The 26,866-nt window shown below is 35.9% G+C and overlaps 1 protein-coding gene across 2 annotated transcripts; it reads right to left on the bottom strand.

Annotated features, from left to right (window-relative positions):
* Positions 1–391: 391 nt before the first annotated feature.
* Plscr5 (phospholipid scramblase family member 5) lies at positions 392–26,866 on the bottom strand. Of its 2 annotated transcripts, none has more exons than XM_048794022.1 (9): positions 26,109–26,866; positions 19,987–20,053; positions 14,767–14,933; positions 10,285–10,327; positions 9,013–9,233; positions 6,546–6,707; positions 4,520–4,681; positions 2,987–3,069; positions 392–2,900 (listed from the first exon to the last, which is right to left on the bottom strand). In XM_048794022.1, the coding sequence occupies exons 2-8, from the start codon at positions 19,997–19,999 to the stop codon at positions 3,031–3,033; spliced, it is 807 nt and encodes a 268-aa protein (XP_048649979.1). In that variant the 5' UTR covers positions 20,000–20,053; positions 26,109–26,866; the 3' UTR covers positions 392–2,900; positions 2,987–3,030. The 2 variants fall into 2 exon arrangements, with proteins under 2 accessions (XP_048649979.1, XP_015342455.2); XM_015486969.2 differs by having other exon boundaries at positions 19,987–20,175; positions 26,109–26,864.

Raw genomic sequence — 26,866 nt, 5'->3', positions numbered from 1 at the left:
GCATCCAGGGCAGCTCCTGACACATTTTAGCCTTTAATGAGGAAGGAGAGGCCCCATAGGACTTAGTTTTTTGTAATGTGCCAACCTGGGAACAATGTACTTCAGGAGGATTTCATCAAATTGAGTCAACTTGAAAATGAGTCCTATACTCTACGAAGGAGTTTTATCTTTAGTGAGACTCCATTAGATATGTGTGTGTTGAATAGTTCTAATAGTTCCTTTAAGGTTTATTTAAATATATATTTTTTAAACTTTAAAGCAGTTTGTCATATTAAAATGCAACATTTACAAATAGTGTTTTCCTTTCCCCATTCTTTCCATAGAGAAAGTCTTAGCCGTGAAGGTTATGACACCAATCACAAAAATAAAAAAATTAAGGACAAGCAGAAGATAGGACAGCAGAATCATCTTTAAGAAGAAAATGTGCAACACAGAGCAGGGGTGCAGGGCACAGAGGTGGACACAAGTTTGACATTGTCTAGTTTCCTTCATTGCATTTCAATTTTACATCCCACCAGAAACTCAGAGCATGGTACTAAATCCTTGGAAAGGTTAGAAATGCTCTCAGTCCATTTTTGCTGCTATAGCAGAATACTTGAGGCTGGGTCATTTATAAAGACCAGGAGTTTATTTCTCTCAATTTCTGAGCCTGGAAAGTTCACCATCAAGTCCCAAGGAGGTGCCTGGAAAGGGTCTGGTCTCAGCTTCCAAGATGGTGCTCCCTGGAGGGGAGGATTGCTGCTTCTCACATTGCAGAAGACAGGAAGGGGCTGGAGGAAATTATCCTGCACTTGAAAGTCTTTTTATTAAGCATTAAATCCACTTATGAAACTAGAACCCTCACGACCTCTTGTTATGGTTACAACAGCAATTAAATTTAACATGGGTTTGGAGGGAGCCAATATTCAAGCCATAGCAACGATTGTTCTCCATTTTATTAGTAAATATGCATCAGATTTAAAATGCTATTTCCCTTAGCTTGTTATAAAGGATCATAAATGACACACTTTCTTTGAAATAGACTGAGCTGCCCTTTCCACAACTCTGCAAGGTAACATGAGAACCAGAGAAGATTCCAGAGGACTACAGGTTGAAGGCTGCCCAGCCAGTAAATAGCAGCGCCGGACTGAAGGTGATCGCCATTGCAAATGGAACTTGGGTTCCCTTCCATATCTGTGTTGCTCCCACATGCAGATGACACTGATTCCAGTCACACTGAAATCAGGGATGATATGACTGGGAGAAACGCTGTGTGTTTCTGAAAACTGGTTACTTTTTTGATTAGTATCCATACTATTATGCTCCAGGTAAAGATCTTTTGTGGTTGATGGAGAGGTAATTTATGGTTTCTGCATGCCAAGAGCGGGTGTTCATGAAAGGAGTGAAGATGTAAAGAGAGAACAAAGGATGCTCTGGGAGCCAGGTCCGTGGTACATTCCTGTGATTCCACTGACTTGCGAGGCTAAGGTGGGAGGATCCTGAATTCAAAGCCAGACTGAGAGCATCACAAGACTCTAGGCAACTCAGCAAAATCCTGTTTCTAAATAAAATATAAAAAGGGCTGGGGATGTGGCTCAGTGGTCCAGTGGCCCTGAGTTCAATCTGTGGTACACCCCCCACCGACCTCCCAAAAAGAATGCTATAGGAAATTAAACCAGAAAACAAGGAAGAGGCTCTCGGTTCCTTTCCATTTTATACAACATAAGGACCTTAAATCAGAACATGGAACAAAATGGATAGTTATGGACCATTTAGGAAAAAAAATAAATAAACCTGCCACATATATTTCTAGGAGATGACTGCTTCCTAATTTCAAACAATCCTCTTAGTAAGAGATGCTTGGAATTTGTTCCCTGTTCTAACTGGGGAACAACAGTTCTCCAAACATTTTCACACGCGCATGGAAATTTGGGTAGTTGTGTAATTCTAATGTGGAGCCTTGCTTAAAAAAAAAAAAATCTGTTCCCTCATTTCAAAAAGGGGAGAAGAATTGTTGTCATTCATAAAAAAGAATTTTCCTCTTGGGTGGGCTTTGGAAATTGTGGACAGTGCAGGTAAATAACTGGGAAAATTCCACAGAATTAAGAAGTGGAAGGTATTGATAAATGGAATATACTTTGCTCTCTAATTTCTACATTTGCCTCATAGGTTTGGCTTTTATTTGTTTGCTTTTTTTAAAAGGCTAGAGTTGATCATTTTTCATTTTCAAAGATTCAGACCCCACAATTGGCTGAAATTTCCTTGCAAGTAGATAAAATTCCTGTTAGAAAATACTGCCTCTGCTAATTTAGAAATCTATTTTTAGGATTATTTAAAACTCTGGCATGAGTAGATATTTACATAGGCTTTGGTTTGTAAATATGAGCTTCCTTCTGCAATATAACTGTGTCTCTTGCCCCTAGAATTGATTGATACCATCTTTTTCCTCCTCATCTGTAAGCATATTATTTATTCCAACCTGTAACTTTTCCAATATAAATAGTAAAAATAGCTCACTACAATAAGAACATTAGCAAACAAAGTCAAAAGGGACTACTTTTGAAAAAAAATATTTTAGACATTCAGTCCTTTTGATTAGTAACTACCCTTAGTACCAGAAAAAACTTCAAAGTATTCTCTAAACATTGAATTTTCATCAGTGATTCTGAAAGCCTTAGTTCTCATCTTTCATGCTTACCATTGCAATAACTTCAAAAGGATAAAAAGAAAGAATGGTAATCTCTCAAAACAACCTTGTGCTCAGGCCAGTAATTGTGTATTTAGCTGTCATGCATTCACAGCTGGATAATTGCCTCATTAAATTATGTTTTAATAAATATAATAATTAACATTTTGTTACAAAAAAAAGAGAGAAAAATACTCAAACCATTCAGAAATGAAATCCAGGGCCCAAGGGATATCTAGAATAAAATGAAAAAGAATTAGATAGCGTCAAATATAGACATCTTCAAAGGGAAAGAGATCATTCAAATTGCCTTTTACTCACTGAAATATATTCTGCATATTTTATTGTTTTCATCATCTTGCTTGTTATAATCCAGCTAGTGAATGTTCAAAGAACATAAAATCCTACAAATAAATAAACTGGGTATGAGTGAATTTACAAAAGGCAACAATTAGGATCAAGAGTCTGACTTGTAAGCTTTGATTATATAAAGCAATTATATTTCCCAGTGGTGTTCCAGCAACATGTGATTTATCAGTAGGAGGAAAATTGAAAAGTTTTAAGCTTCATGACACTTACATGTTGAATTTTGAGAATATAAATAACTTGGAAACCTCATTTAAATCAGCACTGTGTCTCAGTCGAAATTTGATCAAGACAGCAGACTTCAATTGTAGATATTTTAAGTCAGTGTAGGAGATTATGAATTTACGAATTCATAATCTGAGCAAATAATTATGAATTTATTTTGAAATTATGAATTATGAATCTGAGCAAATAATTTATCTTGGAAAATCGCATAAGAAATTGTTTTGAAACCTACATTGGCCAAAAAAAGTGTGAATGTTTTATAATATTATAATCTTACAAAAAAGTAGTGAATGTCAGCTATTAGTTATTCCCAGTGAATATGTATCTCCATTAGATGCTCTGTCCCTCTCTGTCCCAATTTCTCTGTCCCCATCTCTATCCATCTATTTCTGTGATAAGCTCTGAGTGTCTAGCAGTGATGTCACTACAGTATTCTTCTTAGTTCATGTATTTTCCAAGTGTTCTGGGAAGACTCAGTGCATAGGACTGTCAGCTGTGTACATTAACAGAACCCATAAGATTTACGATCCTAAAACTGAGGAACAGGAAAATATGGAGAAGAATGTTGGTTTGTTGAAAAATTTTGTGAGTTTTTGTGAGCATGGTAAGTGGTAGTGAAGTGGTAGAGGGAGATGTTCAAGGGGGGTTAGGATCATAAGATAACCAAGCATTTTAGCCCAAGTGCTACTTGACTTATGGGGCCACCAGTCTCCACACATCCAAAAATGGTTTCAAGAATGTTATAAGTTGGAAAGTAAGAATAAGGGCATATCTTTGTTATGATGGCAATTGGAAGCTCTGGATCTCATGTGTCCATATTCAGCAAATATAAAGAATTTTAAAAAACTGCACTTTTCTCATTCTGAACAGCACCTAGCTAAGAGCTAAGCAATGGAATTGCTCTGATTCTTACTCAGGATAAATCATGTGACATCTATATTTATATATTGTCAGTTAAAGTGAAAATAAGTAAAAAAAAATAAAAATTGACATTGAAAGGGAAGGAAACTCAGTTTATGAGAAAAAGACGAGAACCATGTCACAGGGCATAAATCCCTGAGGGCCATTAGGCAGCTGGAGTGGGGCCACCCGGTAGAAATGAAGGCTATTAAATTTAGATTTATGAAGAACATTAGTCCTAAACTACACTTCCGTGTACAAAACACATCCTGTAGGTCAAAACTGTGTAAACTGGGATTAGCTCTGTGGAAATGAACAGGTGAGGAGAAGAAAAATCACTCAAACCCCCAAGACCACACTTACAAAGAGAAAACAAGCACCGATCATGGCTGCTTTGACTGTCACATCTAGGTCTGCAGGAACGTGGATGCCAAAGTTGTCCGCATTTGTGAAGACATCATTTACAAATCCTGACCAGTACTTTGAAATCTTCCCAATGGTAAGCTTTTCATTCATGGTTTTCACCTTTGAAAAGACAAGAGCTATCAAATTTGAAGGCAAAAAGAGATGATTGCACATTTTCCAGGATGCTTACTTCATGAGAGATATGAATTAATTTATTCATCATCTCCAAAGATCATTTCATGTTATTCATTCCTTTTATATAAGCACAAGACTGTAAATGTAATTTTCTAATTTATTCTTCAGAAATCATGCTTCTCTGATAGTTTTCTAATCCAACATCATTTTTTTCCCCTTTTTGTATGCAGATGGAGAATATAATAGCAATAAATAATTAAGTCCAGGAAACCACAAGATGGCAGCAGTTCAATTATATGGTCTAAACAGGAAGGTAATTCCTTTAACCATGGTGCAGATTTTAAGCCTGAATACACCACTAAAAAAATACATATTTATTAATGCATATATATATATATATATATATACATACATACACAAAAATATGTTTGAGAAAGCTTTAGAAATAATTAAAATAATTTCCACAGAAAATTTGTGAATTTAAACATTTTTATAGTTGATTTTATAATTATTAAAACATTATTACATATTATTAAATTACTTTACACTCTACTCAGATATTTGCTGTCATTCCTTTTTAACCAACCCTAAGTCATATTTTAACTTTACAAAACACTGTAAGCTAATGTATATTAAAGGAAATCATAATCTGACACTAAAGACTACCCTGTCAGCTAGAAAGAGTCTACAATTCAACTTTATCAACTATGCATTTCTTTTCCCTGTTTCCCATTCTGACACTGAAAGTTATTTAATATGGTCTTTCGCTTTCCATGTAGTGGTAGAAGACAGAAAAGAATGAATGTTACCTAGGACATTTCTATACCATCAATACTAAAGCTTATGTTTTACTTCTCCTCAGTTATATTAACCATTTAAAAAGCCACACCAAATCCTTTCAAAATGGGTGGAACTAGCCCATCTCACTTTGCAAATTTTGCAATGTATGAATAATGTTCCTGGAAGTCTGAAAACTGAAAAAATGAATAAAAAAATAAATATACACTTGAAATTAAGCTATCTCCTCTGCCTACAGATATATGTCTAGAGGAATCTGTAAAGATATTTCATTTTGTTACTAACTGAATTTATAATTATCTCTTTTAACATTCAATTATAAAAAACTGAGAGTGGATTACTTTATAATGAAATTTAGCAACTCTTACAATCATAGTTTTTAAATATTTTAATGGAATGCATTTCTGAAATGATATCTAAACTGGGTTATGTGACAATCAGGTCTACAAAGAAGAAGACACATAATTTAGGTGATCTGAACTGTACACATTTGCTTTATACCATGTATGCTTGTAATTCTGTATAAATCTAATTCACCCAAATTAGGATGTACCACTCTCTTTCAAAATCAGAAAACTTGATTATTTAAAAAAAATGTAACTTTATATACAGAAAGCTTGGTGTTCAAAAATTTAGATCAAAAACAATAAGGCACTTACTATTTTAAGAAAAGAGATAGAATAGCTAAGTACCCTTTTAGGAAAAGTGTACTTTAGCTTTAGCTTCAAAGCAAAAAAAAATATATATTTTAATATATTTAATAATGATCATCATTATTAATTTTTTATTAAAATTTAAAAAATTAAAAAATGCTTGCAGATGTCATGGTCAGGATGGCATATTTATAGTATTTTTTTTTAATTGTTGAACTAGCATCTGCAACTTTAAGTTATTGTTGGTGTGGAACATATTGATTTATTAGATTTCACTAATATGTTATTTTCTAAATTTATTTCATGGATATTTCATGATTTGAATATTTTAAAAAATAAATAATATTGCAAAAAATCAAGACCTAAGTAAAAAATTTTATTCATTATTTCAATCATACCTCAAAATCCACATCTCCAAAACAGCCACATGTTGCGCAAGGACCAACAATTTTCAAAATATCTTCTTTGTTTGCATTTTGTATTGTGAATTTGGGTTGAAAGGGGTCCCACTTCTGAGCAACATAACCAACTACAGTACCCGGAGGGACTTGGATTTCTAACTGTCAGAAAAGATAAAGATAAAATGAGATTTTTAAAGGTTATTATATTGTAATTACATTCTAATACAAATTTACCTCTAAACAGTATATGCTGTTATGATATCATTTTTTGTATTCTACAAATATTTCTAAATATATGCTTCTAAAGATGTCAACCAGTGTCCCCTCCCCCGCAACATAATGTCTGACCTAGCCCACTGGCTTCGTACCTTTCATCTCAGGCAGCTGGTCAAGCATAGCCATTCACCTTGTGGTAACTCACCACTGACTTCCTCTCAGTTGTTGCCACAACACATGTCTATTTGAAGCCTCCTTTACCAATCATTAAATGTTCACAAGTTTTTCCAGCCTCTTTGTGCTTGATTAAAAGAAAATTCCTTTTACAGAGTTACAGTTATTAAACAAACAGTAAGGTTCATGCCTTCCAAAGTGTAATTTGACTCCATTACCCTTTCATATCTATGGAGGTCAAATCAAATTCTTCTGTATGATGATAAGTAAGGGTTCCTTACAAATTTAAATATAATTTTTTGGCTTTGAAGCTAAATCAGCTCTCCATCATCCAATATCCTTTAGACTTTCCTTACTGAATTCATGGTCTTATGTGCACATCTATAGTGTTCTTAGATACAAAGAGGTGAATTTAATAGAATTGCTAAGGATGACATATTTGTTCCAAGATCAATTTTTAAATAATTGGTTGGACTTTTGACCAAGTTAATAAATATTAATGGGTATCAAGATACATTTTATCTTAATTTATGTTCCACTATGCTACTATGTTATAAAATATCAATTATCAGTAAATTTCATGGACACATAATTATTATTATGCAGACTACAACATCTTGGGGCATATTAACCTTCAAAATCCTCATAAAAGATGCAAATTCTCAGGGCTGGGGATATAGCTCAGTTGGTAGAATGCTTACCTCACATGCATAAGGCCCTGGGTTTAATCCCCAGCACCACACACAAACACACACACACACACACACACACAAAAGAAAATTCTTGGGCTCCGTGTATGAGACATCTTATGGTTTAGCCAGGTACTTTTTCATAAATAGTCAGAGAAATAACTTCAATAGATGTTGTTAGAAACTTCCCTAAGTAACTGTCTTCTGTTTGAATATTTATTGCCCTTGTATTTATGTAACAGTGTTCCACTTTATGATTGAAATATAGTATTTGCTGCTCTACTACTATGACTTATTTTAAAAACGGACGTTTCTTTCTTTCCCCCCCATTTTCTCTCCCCCTCCCTACTCTCAGGGGAAACAGAATTACCTTTCTTCCCCATCCTAGGAAGAGTTATGTGTCCGTGAGCACACAACCACTACAGGAACAAATTAATTCAGACTTTGGGGATGGCACCAGAAGATCTCAGAAATGACTATCTCCCAAATTAACACAGAGAACATATGGAATGGAGCCCTTGAATCACCTTTTTAAAAACCTCCTGTTCCTCCTAGTGGGGAGAACCACAACCTCTGGAACAGCAGTCCCCTGTTGATTCTCCTTTGCTAGCAAAGTAATAAAACTTTTTTTCCTTTCTCTCAAAACTGTGTCCTTGTTATTGGATTGGCATTGGTCCAAGGACAGAGCTTTTGATAACACTTAGAACAATACTTAGGATACAGGACTTCAACAGAGAATCTGGGGACTGGATCAGGACACTTAGATCAAGCTTGACAAATAACATTCCCTTGGTGTGTGATCATGAACAAGCGCCTCCATTCTGTGAACCCCAGTTTCCTTAACTACAAAAAGTGCAGAGTGAAACTTGTTCACTAGCTCATAGAAATGACATATAAAAGTCAATAAAGTAAGGAAAAGTTTGGTGTCAAGTTAAATTAATATGTCAGTGAAAGTTATTGCTATAGGTCAATTAAATAATGATAAAAAGCTATTGTATTTTATGATTAAATGACTGAATCATTGCCTCTAGACTAATAGCATCATTAGCACCTCCTGAACTTTACTACTCTTGCAGAAGACAAGGGTGCATCTGTCCAGAGTGGAGTGTATAGATGTCACAACAATATATCTAGTACAGAAGTCCAAGAGGTGCATCTCATGTGCATGAGCTGTCTTAACCATTTAACATCATGGAGGCTACCTGTCTTTGGTTGGAAAGGGAAAAATTTAGTGACTCCCCAAATCCTCAAGCTCTTCTGATCCTAAAGAGCAACATACTAATTTAACACTGGAAAGGTTAATTGTTCCATAGCTCCAGACAAATATCATATCACTTAAAGAAACAATGACTAACCTTGAACAAAAGAAAAATTCAGAGACTAACCTCTTGCAGGTAGCAAGGGCACCAACAGCTATTACACCTCAAGGGCCTGTTTACTGTGATCACCTCTCGACCTGAGTTATCTGTGATTCTCAGGGTGCAGGATCGCAGAGTGGAACAGAAAGTACGATTGAAGCAAATGCTTTCTTCCACTGCAAAATAAATTCTTTGTCCCAAGCCATTTTTAATCTCATATTTGTTAGAAGTCTCAGTGCCAAGTATCACTAATAGAGAAAAAAGTTATTTTATTTTATAAAATAATGTTTAGGTCAGTATCAACCCTTTAAAATAAGTAGAGGTTGTTATTCTTTATATAAATCTATTTCTATGCTCTAAAATTTGAGGTCTTATCTATTTATCAAGGTAAAATCTGAGAACAAAGCTATGTAATTAATTAACTGTGATTGCCAAACTATTACTACTCATGCACTTGTCTGCTAAAGAACCAATGCTATCCAGATTCTACTTTTCAAATAATAGCTTCATCATTGTTATGCAAGTTTGGGACAACTTATAGTAATAGTGATGATTGTGTCTAAATCTCTATCTGGTAATACATCTACAACTGTGTTCCATTTAATAATGTATCTCAATTTTGAAACATTTTAGGAATAACATAGACTATTTAGAACAGAAAACACTTAAGTAATTTGAAATCAGTTAGTCATCCTCATATATTTGTGTCCTGAGAAATAATTTTCCTGTTTGGTGAATCACTGAGGAACCGATAAAACCGTGGTGTATTATAATTTTGGTAGATTTTTGTTATTTAGTCTCAACCTTTATTTCCATTTCTGAACCTGTTAAGAAATGTAAATGACTAACATCTTTGGGAATGCTAAAATACATTTTTTTATTTAACATTAAATGTAATGTGAGAATTTGGATAGTAATAGCACCAAAGACTTAGAGTTTTCTATTTGTATTTAAATCATACTAATTCTTTTACTTGGTGATTTTATTAAATAAAAGACCAAGTGCTCATTTTGATATAATTCTTCTCTCTATATATTTAACTCTATGGTACAAATTATTATTATTATTATTATTATTGTTATAGTTGTAGATAGACAAAATATCTTTATTTTATTTGCTTATTTTTTATGTGGTGCTGAGGAGCGAACCCAGGTCTAGGAAAGCCTCACATGTGCTACCCCAGCGTTCTACCTCTGAGATACATCTCCAGCTCAGTTGAACATATTTAGATGTAAAGAAACTTCTGAGAACTAAAATATTTTCAACAATTTTAATAAATGTAGAAGATAATACACTTACTTCCGAGAAGCTCCACCTGCTGGTGTATAATTATCAGGTCTAACTGTGAAAAGATGACAGAAAGGAAACAAAAAGAATTACATCACAATGCTTTGAAAACATCCAGAGAGATTACTATTAATCTCCTTACTATAATACACAAAACAGATGATTGTCATGTTTTCTATTAGAATGGTTGAAAACAGCTCACATTTCATAATTAAGAAGAGGATAAAATGTTTTATATTCACACAAAAATTTTACAGGAACCCTTAAAACTGAAGGAAACAATTGCCAAGAATAGGAAAAGCAACAGTGGTTAATTCTGCTAACTTTCTCTGTCACAATAAATAAAACAAAACAAAAACAAAAGAAAGAAAGAGAGAGAGAGAAAGAAAGAGAGAGAGAAAGAGAAAGAAAGAAAAGAAGATAACCTTTGAAAAAATTTCTATTAATCTCTGAATAATAAGACCTAAGATGTTTTAAAACTCAAAGAAATAAAGTGACAATGATGATTTGAATGACTAACCTCTCCCTTCAAACCCTATTCCTCAGTCACAGCTCCTTCCTCTTAGTGATGGAATTAAATTTTAAAAGAAGTTATACTATGAACATCTCTCATTCACTTACCTTTGGGCTACAAAAGAAAAAAAAATAAGAAAGAAAGAAAGAAACCAGTAGATCCCAACAAAATATCTATTAAGCAGAATAAGAGATTTGCTACTGAATAGTGACATAAATTTGTAACATAATTACAATGAGATCAATTTTCACACATAAGCTATCCAAGACAGGTAAGAAATGACATTAAAAAGTATGTAGTGCAAATGATTTTTTAAGAGAAATAAGAAGAGCTGAGCGAAGTGGCGCATGACTGTAATCCTAGTGGTTTGGGAGGCTGAGGCAGGAGGACTGAAAATTCAAGGCCAGCCTCAGCAACTTAGTGAGTCCCTAAGCAATTTAGCAAGACCTGTCTCAAAATAAAAAGTGAAAAAAGGGCTGGGGATGATGTGACTTGGTGGCAAAGCACCCTTGGGTTCAATGCCCAGTACATACACAAATAAAATAAAATAAAATAAGGATGGAAATTCACTAAGCAAAATTATGAACACTGAAAATACTGATGATCATTTTATTTTCTAATGTTTCACTCTCTATTTCACCTCCAAATTTTCTGCGCTTTATTCTTGCATCACATTAATAAACACTCCAGGAATTGTTGAACCAAGCCAATGATTGATAAAACTTGGTTCTCGATTGAATACCACATACCCAGAAAATTTGAAGCTACATTATCCCCTCATTTGTATATCCTGAGTTGGGGATAAAATCTATACCATTTCCTCTTTTTAAATCTGATTATTGATAAAAGACTACATGTGGACTATTTTTTAAGATTCCCAAAATATTTTTCTCAAAATAATTTTATTCCAAAACCGTATCAACAATTGTGGCAGACAATTTCTTAAAAACTTAGAAAAGTCTTTTGTAGTGTGTTGCATTACATCTGGGAAAATGATGAATCGTGGGAAAAGAAAAGGTGTCAAAAGGGTCTATGTGATTATTTAGCAGTGGATTTGTGCAGAAGTAGCTTAGTGATTGACATCTGTGGGGTCAGGTCTAAGGTGCTTGAGTTTAGGAACTCTGAATGTTGGTGCCATGAGTTGAATTTTAGTCTTGAAAATCTGAAACTATCAATTGAGAGTGACCTCACAATGAAAAGGGAAATTGTACCTCTCTGATGTAGTGGTTGTTACTAATTGGCTACAATGGGGTTAGTGACTGTGCTACATATTTTAACCTAATCTCTGATATAATCTTCACAAAAACTCAGATAGATATTGCTAATTTAATGCATGAGGAAACAGTTCCAGAAAAATTCAGGAAATATCCCAAGATCACAGCGTACATAAGGGGCCACCAGTTTGGACGAGCCTTCGACTTTCACTTTACTGCCATCACTAGACCAAGGGACAAGAGGAAAGAATTCTTAAGGGACACTCTAAAGCTTGCATGCCCTTCCTCTGTGTTTTCCTCACTCTCATACTTACCTCATCCTCTGTAATAAGATTGGATTTGATTTCTCTCTGTGGACAAGCCTCGTGGATTTGAGCATCTTGACTTAGGTTGTTCTTGTAGTTTCCTTTAAATAGCCCTGAGGCACTTATAAACCAAGGTCCAAATGGGCCCTTTCCGTCCTTTTCTATTGGTTGGTGAAATAGAAAGTGTTGCAAACTTTAAACAGATTGAATTATATATTCAGGTGTCAGGGCAAGTAAATTATTCCTTAAGTATGAGAGCTGTAGAAATGAAAACACAATCACAGCCGTGGATATTCAGCTTCAGATGCAATTCTTTTTAAAATATTTTAAATCAAGTTTACAGGTATCATTGATTTCATTTCATATATGTATTTCAAAAATAAATTGCAAATTATGTGTGCCTTTAGTTTACTAGTCTTACCTATAGGTGAGTAAATTGTGATAATTAATTGTCCTTTCACACCACAGAATAAAATGCCATTGACTATTATGAATGCAAATCCAATCTACAAAGCATCCATTAATTTTGTTCTTAGATTTAACTGATGTCTTATGTAAGTATATATGTATGTTTATCTTTGTTTTTGAAAATGATACTCTCAATAGTCATAAGTTTGATTCATATATAATAAAATAAAAATTAATAATCATTTAACTTTTTAATATATATAAGGATTTTTATTATAGACTTCATTTATTTATCGAAAATGTAATATCACCAAATGTTCATGATCTTGTTTAATACTTATGGATTTTTTAGTTCAAAATTAGCACCTAAAAATTCATTTGTTTTCGTGTGTCTTCCAGATCCATGATGGAACACCTTTGAAATGCTTATTTATTTTTGTATGTGGTTTAAAGTGGATACATGTCTTTTAGTATAAAGTAGGTTATCATTCCCTTTCCATGTAAATGGTTTGATAATTTTGTGGTATATTTTGTTTTCTGAAAAAAGTTTAGCAAAAATCTATTTTTAGGAAATGTTCTACCTTTTAGACTGAAGCCAAAGAGTTCATATGTCTATTCATTGAATTATAAAAAAAAAAAATTGTATTTGTGTCAAGCATCTGGCCCCGGGTGTGTCATCATTCATGGGTGGAAGAAGGATATGCGATGACCATATGTGATCATCAAACCTCAGCCCTCTGGCACTGGTATATCACTTTTATACTTGGCAAAACCTTGTCTGACAACATTCCCAAACAGCTTGCAGCAGTTAATCAACTCTAGTCAGCTATTACAGCTGATCCTTTCTGCAGATGGAAGATGGTAGGTTGGCTTTTCCAGCTCTTTTACACATCTCCCTGAGCTCTCCAGTCTCTGAAGTACATTTGTCTGCCAATGGGTTTCTGGAGGAGGCATCTGCAATTATAAACATTTTCCCAGGAACATATGCTGCATGCAGCTTAAACCCTATCGGGCATAACAGACATCTTTTGTACCTTAAGGGAATTAACACAGAGATTTGATTTTGATAAAAGAGAGAGACTTTATAGTTGAAATAATGCCAGACAAGCTGAAGATTGCAGCAGATGTGCTGACATCTCAATATTAGTGTGATTCTAATCTTTGATAGGATAAAATGCAAAAGCAATTATACATACACACACACATACATACACATATACATACACAGAGCAATTGCTTTTTTTTGCTATGTAATTTGGATGATGCTCTTTTCAGACTGAGTTATTACAAGGTTTGAATCACTACTTCCTTTCCAATGACCAGAACAGTGACTGTACCTAATAGTAATATGATCTTTTGAGCCATTGGTCTAGAGATGTACAGTATCAGAAGATGATAATGTTAATTTGATGACTTGTTTTCCCTCGGATATTCATCTTCTTTTGGAGATTCAGTTGAAGAGGTTGAATTCTCACTTCTTTGCAGAAGCCCCCAGGTTCTTTGAAGTATAACATTTCTCTCCTTGGTATCCCTGAATATTTTACAAGTTTGTGTTCACCTTGATTTTGTACACAGGCTTGTGCTATTTATAAACATTTTGTTTGTTTTGCCTGTTGTAAAATAATGCAGAATGTTTGGGTGAGAGGGACTAGGTTTCATGCTTTTTATATGCCTCGAGTATGGCACATACTCAATAAATATTCTTTAATTAAATGGCGGTAAGTGACTTAAGCATATGAGACAATTCCTTGAGGGTAAATTTCCCAACACCTTGAGCAATGAACATAAGGTAGATAAATGTGCTAAACAGCTCTATCAAAAATACTTAGTGTCATCACTCTGTCAAGTAAATAAGGAAAATAGAAGCAACAATAAAACAAATGTCTTCCAAAATAACTTTAAAATTAATATTTTATAATTTCATGTTTTATAATGTCTTTCTCACATTAGCAAATTATTGGTCAAGATCTTTCAAACTTGGTTAAAAAGCAAGAAATCAAGTTTGTATTAATTTTAAGGGGAAAAATTCATAGAAACAGAAAGATGTAAATACCTGGCTTAAATATTCTAGACCAGGGGGGAGGCAGACTGTTGGCAAGAAGCTGCTTGGTGGAGTGAGACCTGGCCGCCATTCTTGGTTTCCTGGATTAGGGTTTTGCTCTGTGTCTGGAGCTCCAGGAAGAAAACGAGGCAGCCCTCTGCTTTTTGGGGTATGTGCATCTGCAAGAGAATGAAAGTCTCAACACATATTTAATCTTAAGGCCAACTCATTTACTCCATCTTAAAATACGTTACTTCTTAGCTCAGATAATCTCTTGCAGCTCTCGTTTTAGTGGCCTTTCTTTAATTTACACCACTTTTGCCACTAACACTTGACCCCTAAGTCAGAGAAAAAGGAATTTCCGATTTGGAACTTCAAATATGGAGGGATGTTATTTATGTATTTACTATAGGGTATAATATTAATGTATTTATTATACATTATTCTTCATAATATTATGTATAACGCCTGAACATGATGCATACAAAAGTCTTTTTTTTTTTTAAATTTTAAAGTATAAATGATAGACTTGCTCCTAGTAGTTGCTCTTTTTCTTCTCATGTAACTACCATTTGGGTGTCTCTGTCATTGGATAATGAGTCTTTTTTCAAAGACTAAAAGTGTTTTCACTTCTCATCTTTTTCCACAAAGAATCAGAATTTTGCAGGTAGATTTAGCTAGTGCATTGTGTTGTTTTAGATTGGGTGTAGGTGTGGAGCATGACTAACAAAGACTTATTTTCAGAAATGATAGAGGCTATTATGTAAACAAAGTACAGTCAAGCATTGCTCAACAGTGGATTGATGTTCTGAGAAATGTGTCATAAGGCAATTTCATTGTGTGAACACCATAAAGTATAGTTCACAAAGGAAGGTGGCTGAGACATCAGTAGGCAATAATCTCATGGGACCACTGTTCTATTTGTTCATCTAGTTGGCTGCAATTTCATTATGCAATAGGTGCATGTGATTCTGACTGTTCTAAAGACACATGAATGGAAGGGACAAGGAAACTGGTTCTGGATTTATACAAAAGAGAAATTTACAATACCTACTCAAAATTTTTGAAGAAGTGTTATATCTCATTGTGCACATATTAATATTGAAGTAACATATATATCAGTAAAAATACATCACAATGCTGTTAATTAAAAAATGACACCAAACTCATGAAAGTATGTTTATGGGAGGTGTTAAGGTTTGGATGCGATGTGTCACCCCAAAGCTCCTATGCGAATGCAGGAATGTTTGGAGGTAAGCTGATTGGATTGTGACAGCTATAAACCAATCCATCCTTCCTAGTGTGAATGGACTAACAGGGTGGTAACTGTAGGCTGGTGGGGTGTGGCTGTAGGAGGTGGGTTGTGGCTGTAGGAGATGGGTCATCTTTCCTGTAGCCCCTGAAATCCCCACTTCCACTTCCTGATGGTGCCAGGGGCTGAGCAGCTTTCCTCCATTATATCCTTCCACCATGATGTGCACCTCGTCTTGGGCCCAGAGCCACGAAGTTGGTCCCCTTTCTAAATCTGAAACCACAAGCCAAAATAAACTTTTCCTCCCCTAAGTTGTTCTAGTTGAATATTTTTGTCACAGCAATGAAAAGTTGACTAATACAAGAGGCATATTTTTTTCTCTGTCTATTGCATCTCAACTATAATAATAATAAATTTTAAAAAATGCATTATTTCCTTTGAAGATAATACATTTCCTATCACTAAGAAAACTCAAGTATACCCTGAATGAGCAACTGGATGGGTATTAAAAATGATGAGGAAATAAAAGACACTCGAGGAATGACCTTTTGGATACTGACATAATTTGATTCTAGCAATGACAGGCTCATTAGCATTGGGTGTACATATAATGTTAATGAAGGACAATTGCCAGATGATCCATTTATTTATTGAATGTGAAGGCTTCGGGACGAAATTGGGCTTATTATTCTTAATGTAGGATGGCTAAGTTTGTACAGGTCTTTGACATTTAGAATCTTTACAGGAGATGCTCAACTATTATGACCAAATGGAAAAATGTGTCATTTGACCCCATTGAAATAGAGCTGATGATACTCTAACAGTTTGCTTCTCCCAGAAATCCCATCCTGAACTTCTCTTAGATCTTGGACGGTCAGAAAAGACAAGCTTTCGAACTCCTCTTGCTCTCGGGAAGGGGCCCTGAAATGGGATCCCAAGTGTGAGTCCTACTGGAAGACTATGTAACACTAGTTCAGAATTGGGAGGTGAGGTAAGTGCCAATATAGCAACGGCATCTGGGAAATATTAAAAGGCAATCGACATCCTTTTCCAGTATTAGTGCCAAAAGCACTGCCATCATTAATTTTCAAAAAACACAGAGGCAAAAACATGATGTAGAGAAAACTAGTTCACCGTGATAAAATTCAGAGTAGAGGTTCATTTTTGGAATGAACATGGGAACGCAGGGTTATGGTTCTAAACAGAAATTTCAGGGAGTGCCAGAAATATTGCACATCTTTCTCTTGCTGGTGGTTACAGGCATGCACCTTTATTAAGAAACAACAAAACAACAGGGTGCTCTTTATGGATTTTAATGGTCATATGTTATCTTGCAATTTAAAAAGTACGTAAGACCAGGCACGGTGGTGCATGCCTGTAATCCCAGCGGCTTGGGAGGTTGAGACAGGAGGATCGTGGGGTCAAAGCCAGCCTCAGCAATGTGAGGCGCTAAGCAACTCAGTGAGACCCTGTCTCTAAATAAAATCAAACTAGGGCTGGGGATGTAGCCCAGCGGTTGAGTGTCCCTGAGTTTAATCCCTGGTACCACACCTCCCAATAAAATAAAAAGTACATAAGATTAATTTCTAACACAATATCTGGAATAAGATTATTAGGATCTATCTCACTCCCCACCCCCCCCCGGTTTTTTTTTAAAGATTGTCAAATTGCTCCAATTTTATCTTGTAAATTGCTGTAACACAGTGCAGTAGGTTATTAAGTGTTGGGCAAATGACTGTACGTTCCTCCCCAAGTTCTCGGGTCTTTAAACTCACAGCAGGTCCTTAAGCATTGGTGCACTTGAAACCCAGAGGATTCAGTGCCCAAAGTCTTTATTCAGGAATGGAATATTGCTGTGTTTCTGTCTCAGACTGTTGAGAGACATCGTCATCCTGAGATCACTTGCTTCATTCTCTGAGATATCAGTTTACATGGCAATCACCTCTGGAGGTAGTTTCTCTTCCCCAGAGAAACTTGTTCTTTTCTCAAACTTGTTCTCAATTTGAGGACAACTTGTTCTTAAATGTACTTATTTATACTGAACCAGGGTTTCCAGACCTCAGGATTCCTCATGATGTCCTCCAGTTCAGACTGCCCTCTGCTTTAGTAATGCAGATGGACCTGCTTATGAAATGTCCACCTCACCTGTATTCCCTGGGGGATGCTAACCAACAATATAGGTTCATGGGCCAGAAACCATTATGAAGTTACAAGTAGTGTCTTCACATAAACTTGAAGAAAAATCCTCAAAAAGGGTTTAGATCTATGATGATGACAATCTAGTCATATTATCATCTAGTCAAACAATATTTCTAACTGAAAATATAGCTTTATTGTTACTTCAATTCTTTGAAGAACTATTGGGCCTATTACAGTGTTATAACCACACCGTGTGTTAAATTTTACCAGTAAACTGCAGAAGGGGGGTTCTTTTTCCACTCAAAGTTTTGCCTCTAAGTTTAGTCTTAAGTCCTTATCATTACAGAACATCACTGCTTTTGGGGGGTAGATTAATCACATTTTGATCATAGCATTGCTTTCTAGTCACAAGTTTCTTCAAAGACCCAGACCACCAGATGAAGAAGGAAATCCTTTGAATTTCTATCTGGCTTTGAATTTCTATCTACTCTTTTAAAAATGTATAACCAGCTTATAAATATTTTACGTATTCTGCAACTCTTTACCTTACAGGCTACCGTGTTGCTGTAACTCTCATAAAGTGATGAAGAGTTTTGGAATAAGTGTTAGTGTTATTATTAAATGAAAGAAAATTCTGATCAAGGTTTTTGCTTGCCTTTAAATATAGACAATGAAGTATGCATGTATTAAAATTCACATTTTGCTGTTTCTTGTATGTATTTTAAAATTGGCCTGTAAGTTTTCCTTCTTTTTCTCAGGGACTGACCTATATTAAACAGTGAATAAAATGGAAAGAATAAATTATTTGTTTAATGTTAAATACTGTCTGAACTGTGCTTTCAGAAAGGAAGTATGGATATTTTAATAGTTCATTAATTGAATTTAGGATATTATAAACTTTCTCGGACTTATTTTAAATAGGTTTAAAAGTTTCCACCAATTATACAAATCATAATTCTTTATGCTAAAGCCTTTTAGCCTTGAGTTTAAATGTTTGTTCTGACAATGGAACAAAGGCATGTTACAGTTTCATTTTTATACAATTACACAAGTGTTTTCTGGGAAATTGCAACTTATTTCCCTGGAGGGGGAAAAACCCACATATTTTGAGAACTTAAGAAAACACTAACAGCATTTCTATAGTTTTAAGGATATAATAAAAAATTTACCAGACCCTTGTCTCCAAAGTCCCTAATTGATTCCCTTGCTTAAATTAAATATTTTAGATTCTTTTAAATTAATTTACTATCAAAGAAATTGTGAAAATTTTTAAATTCATAAACCAGAAGAAATATTCATTTGTGGTTAATCAAATTTAGTCTAGCAATTACACATTCTTAATTTTCTTCCCTGAATACTGCATAGTCTTGTGTTCTTCCTATAAATACTTTATCACATAGTTTGCATAACAAATGGGAAATTAAAAATTATTGAATTGTACTTAAAAGCCTTCTCACTAAGATGCGAAAAGTTTTCTTCAGATCCCTTTAAATTCAGAACTTCATCTTTTCCTTAGGTTTGACATTCAATTTTCTCGTTCTCAATTTTTGGTATGAAGCTTTCTTCTTTTTCTAAATGTGCTATTTAAATTCATGAAAGCAAACATGTTTTTTTACATTTGAATTTTTACATTCTATGAGATAAAGTGTGTGCGTGCGTGCCTGTGTGTGTGTGTGTGTTAATGCTGTGTACTCCTTTAAGTAAAAAATTTTAAAATGAGAAACTCAAAAGCAACAAATAGCAGCCCACAATGTATCAGTCTTGCTGAGTATAACACCTCAATAACTGTGTTTTTAGTCATTTGGAAGGATAATTTATTAGCTGGCTATATTTACTCTTACCTTTAGAAGCCATGAAGTTGTCTGAGTCACTTCTTCAAAAACAGCCAGGTTAAAATGAAAGGCTTTTCTTGTTGCAGCAAGGAGAGAAAACAGCATGCATAAAACTTCAGAAGGTGTCTGTCTCCCTCCTGACAGCTTACAAATAACGGGAAGGGAGAGCCTCGCTGTTTCTAGACTGCTTGATTTTATCTGTTTGGACAACAGGGGGAGACGAATCTGTCACCAAAGGTGATCACTACTCAGAAACCATCATACAACTAGGTATCTGAAGAAAATACTCAAAATTAATAAAAGTCAGACAGGAAGGCATATGACATTTATCTTAAGAGTCTAATTTCCACTTAGTTGTTTTGTATGTTTTGAAATGTTCACATTTCGTTTCACTTTTACATCAGCAAGATTATGTTTTTTTATTTCCTAAAGTCTCCTGTGCCAGACATGATAGTAAAACACCTTAGCAAGGCCTAGATGTCACCTATCTGTGACTGTCTTCTCTTTAGTCCTTTCTGTCCCTTAGTCTTTTTGAAGGAGGACCTAAAAACCTCCCTGCTGAAACTCTCAGCTGTTTCATGTGTCCTGAAACTGTCCTCTCAGGCAATAATTTCATCCAAAGACATTTTCACGATTTTCACAATTATAAATGCAATTCTTGATATGTTAAAAATTATTTGAACATTGTGGCTCAGTGATAGAGGGCTTGCCTAGCACATGTGTGGCACTGGGTTTGAGCCTCAGCACCACATAAAAATAAATAAATAAACAAACAAACAAACAAATAAATAAATAAAAATAAAGTTAAAAAATTATTTGGACATCATTATTTTTATTTTTCTCTCAGGATTGGTCCCCTACTCCTTACCTCCCCCAAAAGAAAGAAAACAAGAAGAGAATGTATTTTCAATTTTATGCACACAAGTAAACTTTTATTTTTCATATTAAAATTAAATTTGCTTAATTAGAAACATTGGGAAATATAAACCTTCAATAACTTCACAAAGTAAATCAATCAAAACATACAGATATTGAATGCACTGTGTACTGGGAAAGATGCCCTAACCTTGCTTGGCTACATAGCTCGCATTTCTAAGTTCCACTGCCCAGGTGACCTTGTGGATGTTGCCTACCAAGTCAATTGCCCTAGGTGGCTCAATTCAAGGAGGTCAAACCTGAAGTCTCTATTGCATTACCAGTAACACTTTCTGCTTTTAAAAATAGTTAAGTGGCTTCTTAAGGTGTAGTAATAAAAAAACTCAACATAGTCCTCAAAGGACATAGATTGTCAAAGTTTTTGATCTTTTTTGGCAAAGAGAAGTTTTTTTTTTTTTTTAATTTTTTCCTACTTTTTGATGTTTCAGGTTGAAAAGTCTGTCTTATTTGTCATTTTGCAAAAGATGTATAATATGATTTGCATTTCTAAATGAAACTATACGTGTTTTAAGTTTCTTAATATTTGCATGGGCTTTGGCAAAAATTTCATCCAAAGATATTAATTATACTCTCACACAAGGAGCTTTATCACTTCTGGTTATAATTGACTATTTAATTCTGGTTTTCTGCAGAGCACTAACTTCAAAATAAAAATTAAAATCCAAGTAAATTGAACACATGTGACCCATACAAGGTAAAACATCACTTTATTTGAATATACCCATATAAATAATTGAAGGGATCTTTCAATATTTAATCTACAATGGGGACTTTCCAGGCCACCTCACCTGGAAAGGCTATTGACTACTTCTCTGGTGCATTCTGCCTCTGTCTTGCCAGGCAGTATCAACTTTCTTCCTTCCCTGGGGGTTGAAACCAGGGTCTCCTGCATGCTAGGCAAGCTCTCCACCACTGAGCTATGTCCACAGTCCTTTTTTCTTTCTATGTTTTGAGACAAGGTCTCTCTAAATTGCCCAGCCTGTCTCTAACTTGTGATCCTCATGCTTCAAGCCTCCTGAGTGGCAGGGATTACAGGAATGTGCCTCCTTGGAAAGTTTGTGTATTTCCTTTTAAAGGCCTAGACTTCACCTATCTGTGACTGCCTTCTCTCTAGTCCTTCCTGTTCCTTAGTCTTTCTGAAGGAGGACCTAAAAACCTCTCTGCTGAAACTCTCAGCTGTTTCATGTGTCCTGACACTGTCCTCTCAGGCAGCCTAGCAACCCTGATCTGAGCACCCTGAGCCAGCCTTGCCTGTGCTCCTGCTCAGATTGGTGCTGCCACCCACTTTACTTTCCTGCTACTGGTGCTCCTCGCCTAACACCTGCAGCCTGCAAAGAACCAGGGCCACCACTAATTCTCAAGAAGGCCACACCATCCACTCAGCTCTGTACTGTGACTTTTCTTTTTCTTTTTTCTTTTTTCCCCGGGTGGGGAGTCCTAGGGGTTGGACCCAGGGTGCTTAACTACTGAGCATCATCCCCAGCCCTTTTTATTGTTTTATTTTTTATTTTGAGACAGGGTCTCACTAAATTGCTTAGAGCCTTCCCAAGTTGCTGGCTTTGAACTTGTGATTCTCCTGCCTCATCCTCCCAAGCTCCTGGGATTATGGGCTAATGCCACCATGCTGGGCCATGGTAAAACTTTTCAAAAGGCATCTGTTTCACTTTGCCATCAAAGTGCTGTTTTTCTGGTCCCCACTTGGTTTCCAGGAAACAGCCAATACAAGGTGGGCATGTCAACTGATAAAATCCAAACCCCAAACTCACAGAATGGTATTGCAGTTTTAAAAAAGGAAACCTGAAAATGAATCTCAGAAAACTTAAGGTCAAAGGCCTTGACCCTTCCCAGGAAACTCCTTACTGTCCATCCGGCTACTCTTCTGGGTGAGGCTCCGCCTCTACCTAAAGAGCTCTGTGTTCCTGTCCTGGCTCCTCCTGAAAGAAAAGCCTCTACTATCCCCCAGCCTCAGTCCTTATCAACAGAGTGGAGAAAAAATTGCAACCTGATTCTTAGAAAATTATCCCCTGCTTATGGCAGTTTTCCAGCACATATCATAACTGTTTCTGGAGGGTTTTCCATTCAATAGTGCACCATTGTTCAGAACTTTGCCCATTGTTTAATGGTTAGATATTTGACTTTACATTTTCATAGCAGAGAGGTTTATCTAAATAGTCTCTTTTAGTTGCAGGGGAACGATTGCAATTTGTTGAAATCTGTATAGTAATAGAAAAGCAATGTTACATGTTATAAAACAAAACAAAACAAAAACACTGATATGCTCTGGGTAGCATCTGGGAAAATGGAGCAGGATGTAAGCCTACAGGTGGGGACAGAACAAGGACCAGATGAGCCAGTTTTGGGAATACTTCACTAGGTTTATGGTTCTTCTGCCTCCGATTTTATGTGTTCCTAAAAATTACGCACACAACTTAAATACATATTTATTTATACATATACACAGGTACATATGCAAATATGTATGAAGTGAGAGAAATTTGTTTCTCTTTTTTATATTTATTTTTTAGTTTTACATAATACCTTTATTTTGTTTATTTATTTATTTTTATGTGGTGTTGAGGATTGAACCCAGGGCCTGGAAGGTGCTAGGAGAGCACTCTACTGCTGAGCCACAACCCCAGCCCAGAAATTTATTCCTTAATTTATATAAATGTTATTTTAAATGGCATCTGAAGCACATTTTATTCACTTAAAATTATGTTTTTTTAAAAATTCATCGCAATGTATACAATTCCATTAAAACACTGTGGTTATTCCATTTTATGAAACTAATGAACACAAGCTGTGTCATTGTCCTTTATGGACAGTGATGTAGTTTCCATGGTGGAAGCCATGGTTGTCATGCACATGAGGACTTGTGTTTTGGAGCTCTAAGTGGAAGATCGAAATTGCCGGTTTATGGGATATGAAGTTCTTCATCTCTAGTAAAAACCACTAAGTTGATCGTCAATGTACTTGTCCCAACTTACATTACCAAGAGTACTGGAGGAGAGCTCTCATTTCCACATCCCCCTCCAGTACAGGCTTGGTCAGTGTAATGGGGAATTAATTGGAAGGCCCCTAAATATTAATATATGAGAAGGCAGCATCCAGAGATCTTGCTGCATTAATCTGAGTAATACAAACACCTATGTGTGTATTATTGCTTTCATGTGTCCTATCACACCATGTCATGTAACAATAATTAATAACAAATTGTATGAATAGCCAGTTATGAAAGTGACCGCTGGAGGTGGAGCATGGTATGCAAATGAACTATATTTCAGGTGTCTTTCATTCAGAGATATCAAAGGAATGGTCTACTAAAATAAGAGTCCAGCAATAATTTTCCATCATGCAACACCTAAGACATGCATCTCTATGCATAAGTCTGGCCCCTGGATTTACACTTTCCTGTAGTAAAATTCTTTGTGAATGAGATAAGTTAGGAGTAAATAAACACAGGAAGTAAGAAAAGCAAATACGGGAAAAATAGCATTATTTTAGGTGTTTTTCCTGATTTATACTACTCTATTAAATATGAAAAATCCAATCCTTTAATGTAAACGGATGTGTTTTTCCTCTGGGGAAATGTAACTTCTTTTATTCCATTAACTTTTTGGGGGGAGAGTACCAGGGATTAAGCTCAGGGACACTCCACCACTGAGCAGCATCCCCAGCCCTATTTTGTATTTTATTTAGAAACAGGGTCCCGGAGAATTGCTTAATGCCTTGCTTTGAACTCATTATCCTCCTGTCTCAGCCTCCTGAGCAGCAGTTGGGATTACAGGCTTGAGCCACTGCTACCAGCTCCATTAACTATTTATTCACCCTGGGGAATAAACTTTGTATCAAAGTGCATTTCTCTCTCTCTCTCTCTCTCTCTCTCTCTCTCTTGGTGCTGGGGATTGAATTTATGGCCTTGTGCATGTGAGGCCAGCACTCTACCAACTGAGTTATATCAGAGGGCATTTCTTTTCTATCTTATTCAAACCTGCTCCTTTGATACAGTGCTTCATTCATTTGTTCATTTATTAGCTTTTCAGTATATCCCTAGAACTCTGAGTTGCAAAGGCCTGGCTCTCACTCTGGGAAATTGTGCCCAAGTGGAGCGGCAAAGCACAGGGATCAATATTCTACTTATTTTTTAAAAAATTGTGAGTCACTTTCTCACTAAAAATGAAATGACAGAACTCATCCCCTCTCTGAAAAGAAAATATAATTAGAATCAATAATGTGCCATTTGAATTAGCAATTCAATGTCTCACATGTGCACATTAAACCTCCCTGTTTCTTTAAAGCAGGGAAGGAATAGCTCTTGAGATATCTGCGCTTGAGGACTGGGATAGGGGGATCACCTTTTTTGGTTAAGAAAGAGATTTCACATTATCTTTTTTTCGGCCTACATAAAAAAAGGCACTGATCCAAAGAATCAGGAATAAAGGAAAAGGATCCTAGATACACAGTAGAGTTTATCTGAAAGCAAGGGAGACATGGTTGTGAAGCAAATCTCTCTGGAGGGTCCCTCTTCACCAGTTGGAAAAGACTCTTATTTTGAAATTTTGTGTATGAAGACTTTACAGAAAAACGTATTCCATAATTAAGATTTTTAGGCCCACGGCTGGAGTAAAATTTTAGCTGGTTCATAGAAGTTCTTTTCAACTATATATTTTCTTTAAGAAGACTAAGTTGAATAGTTTTCTTTGAAATGATCAGTCTCTATAGCATCTTTGTCATGGGGTGTCCACCAGGTCTGTTGTGCTCAATTCCAACATTGAATAGTTCCTAAGGTTCTTTTCCTGTAAAGAGTCCAAATGAAATGGGAGTATTCTGAGAATTCCTGGCTTAGGCAAACATTGGAGGATATGTTACAGAGGAAGAGACAGAAATTACTAGCAGGAAACTGTACTCTGCAGACATGAGACCAATCAGCAATTATTTGTCTACCCATTCTTCAGGGTGTAGGCTAATGTGTGTGTTTAATAGATAAAGGCAAGGTTGAAAGAATAGAGAGAGAGAGAGAGAGAGAGAGAGAGAGAGAGAGAGAGAGAGAATGAATTGGTAGCTGGTGGATGGAAAGGCAGAGCTGAAATGAGAGTACGTTTAACAATCTTCAGAGACTCCTGTAATCCCCAACAGGAACTGCTTTATCATTGTGAAAAGCTCTCTATTTCTACCGTTATTTAAATTAGATTTACCTTGTGCCTTGCTCAGTGTGGTCACTTTGTCCTTCCAACATCTGTCTGCCTTTTCAGATGTCACCAAAACACTGCACCGGGCACGTCAGCAGCTGCAGCCTCCCGCGCAGCCCTGCACACGGCTGGCTGCCTCCTTGGACGGCCGTCGCAGTTCCCTGGCAGCCTGCGCGCTCCAGTCGTTTGCTGCAGCACATTTTCTTCACAAGTCCAGCATTGAAATAAGCTTCCCTGAGCTGGGATCCCCAAGCGCACAGTTCCCAAGGAACTGAGAGAATTGTTGAGATAAATATACCTTAAACATATAGGCGAAACACTTTTGAGTTGATTCCTGTTGAAGAGCGCAGCGGAGGTTTACTTGGGTTGGGGTCGATAGGCTAAGTCGTTGAGAAAACGCTGCCACGTTCAAGGTCGTGCTTTGGTAAGCAGAGGTTAAAACAGTGGAAAGAATCCTATATAATCTGGAGAATAATACTTACCGAATGGGAAGCTCAAGTCTGGTGGAAAAGCAAGGTCAGCCGTTGCTATCTGTGCATGTTCTTTTTCTTCTTGCTGTTATCTAGTGGAGGTACCTTCTTTAATACAGGTACTGATGCCTTACCTGCTTTCACGAAGTGCTCACTGCACACTGATGCTGGAGATGCCACAAGCGGCATTGGCTCTGACTTAGTTTTCCACCCTTAATTATTTTACTTATTAGCAAATCTCTCTCTCTCTCTCTCTCTCTCTCTCTCACACACACACACACACACACAGACACA

Source organism: Marmota marmota, unplaced genomic scaffold, assembly GCF_001458135.2.
Source record: "Marmota marmota marmota unplaced genomic scaffold, marMar, whole genome shotgun sequence".
Taxonomy (NCBI): domain Eukaryota; kingdom Metazoa; phylum Chordata; class Mammalia; order Rodentia; family Sciuridae; genus Marmota; species Marmota marmota.
Note: the sequence above shows the minus strand (reverse complement) of the source record. Positions and strands in the feature narration are given on the sequence as shown.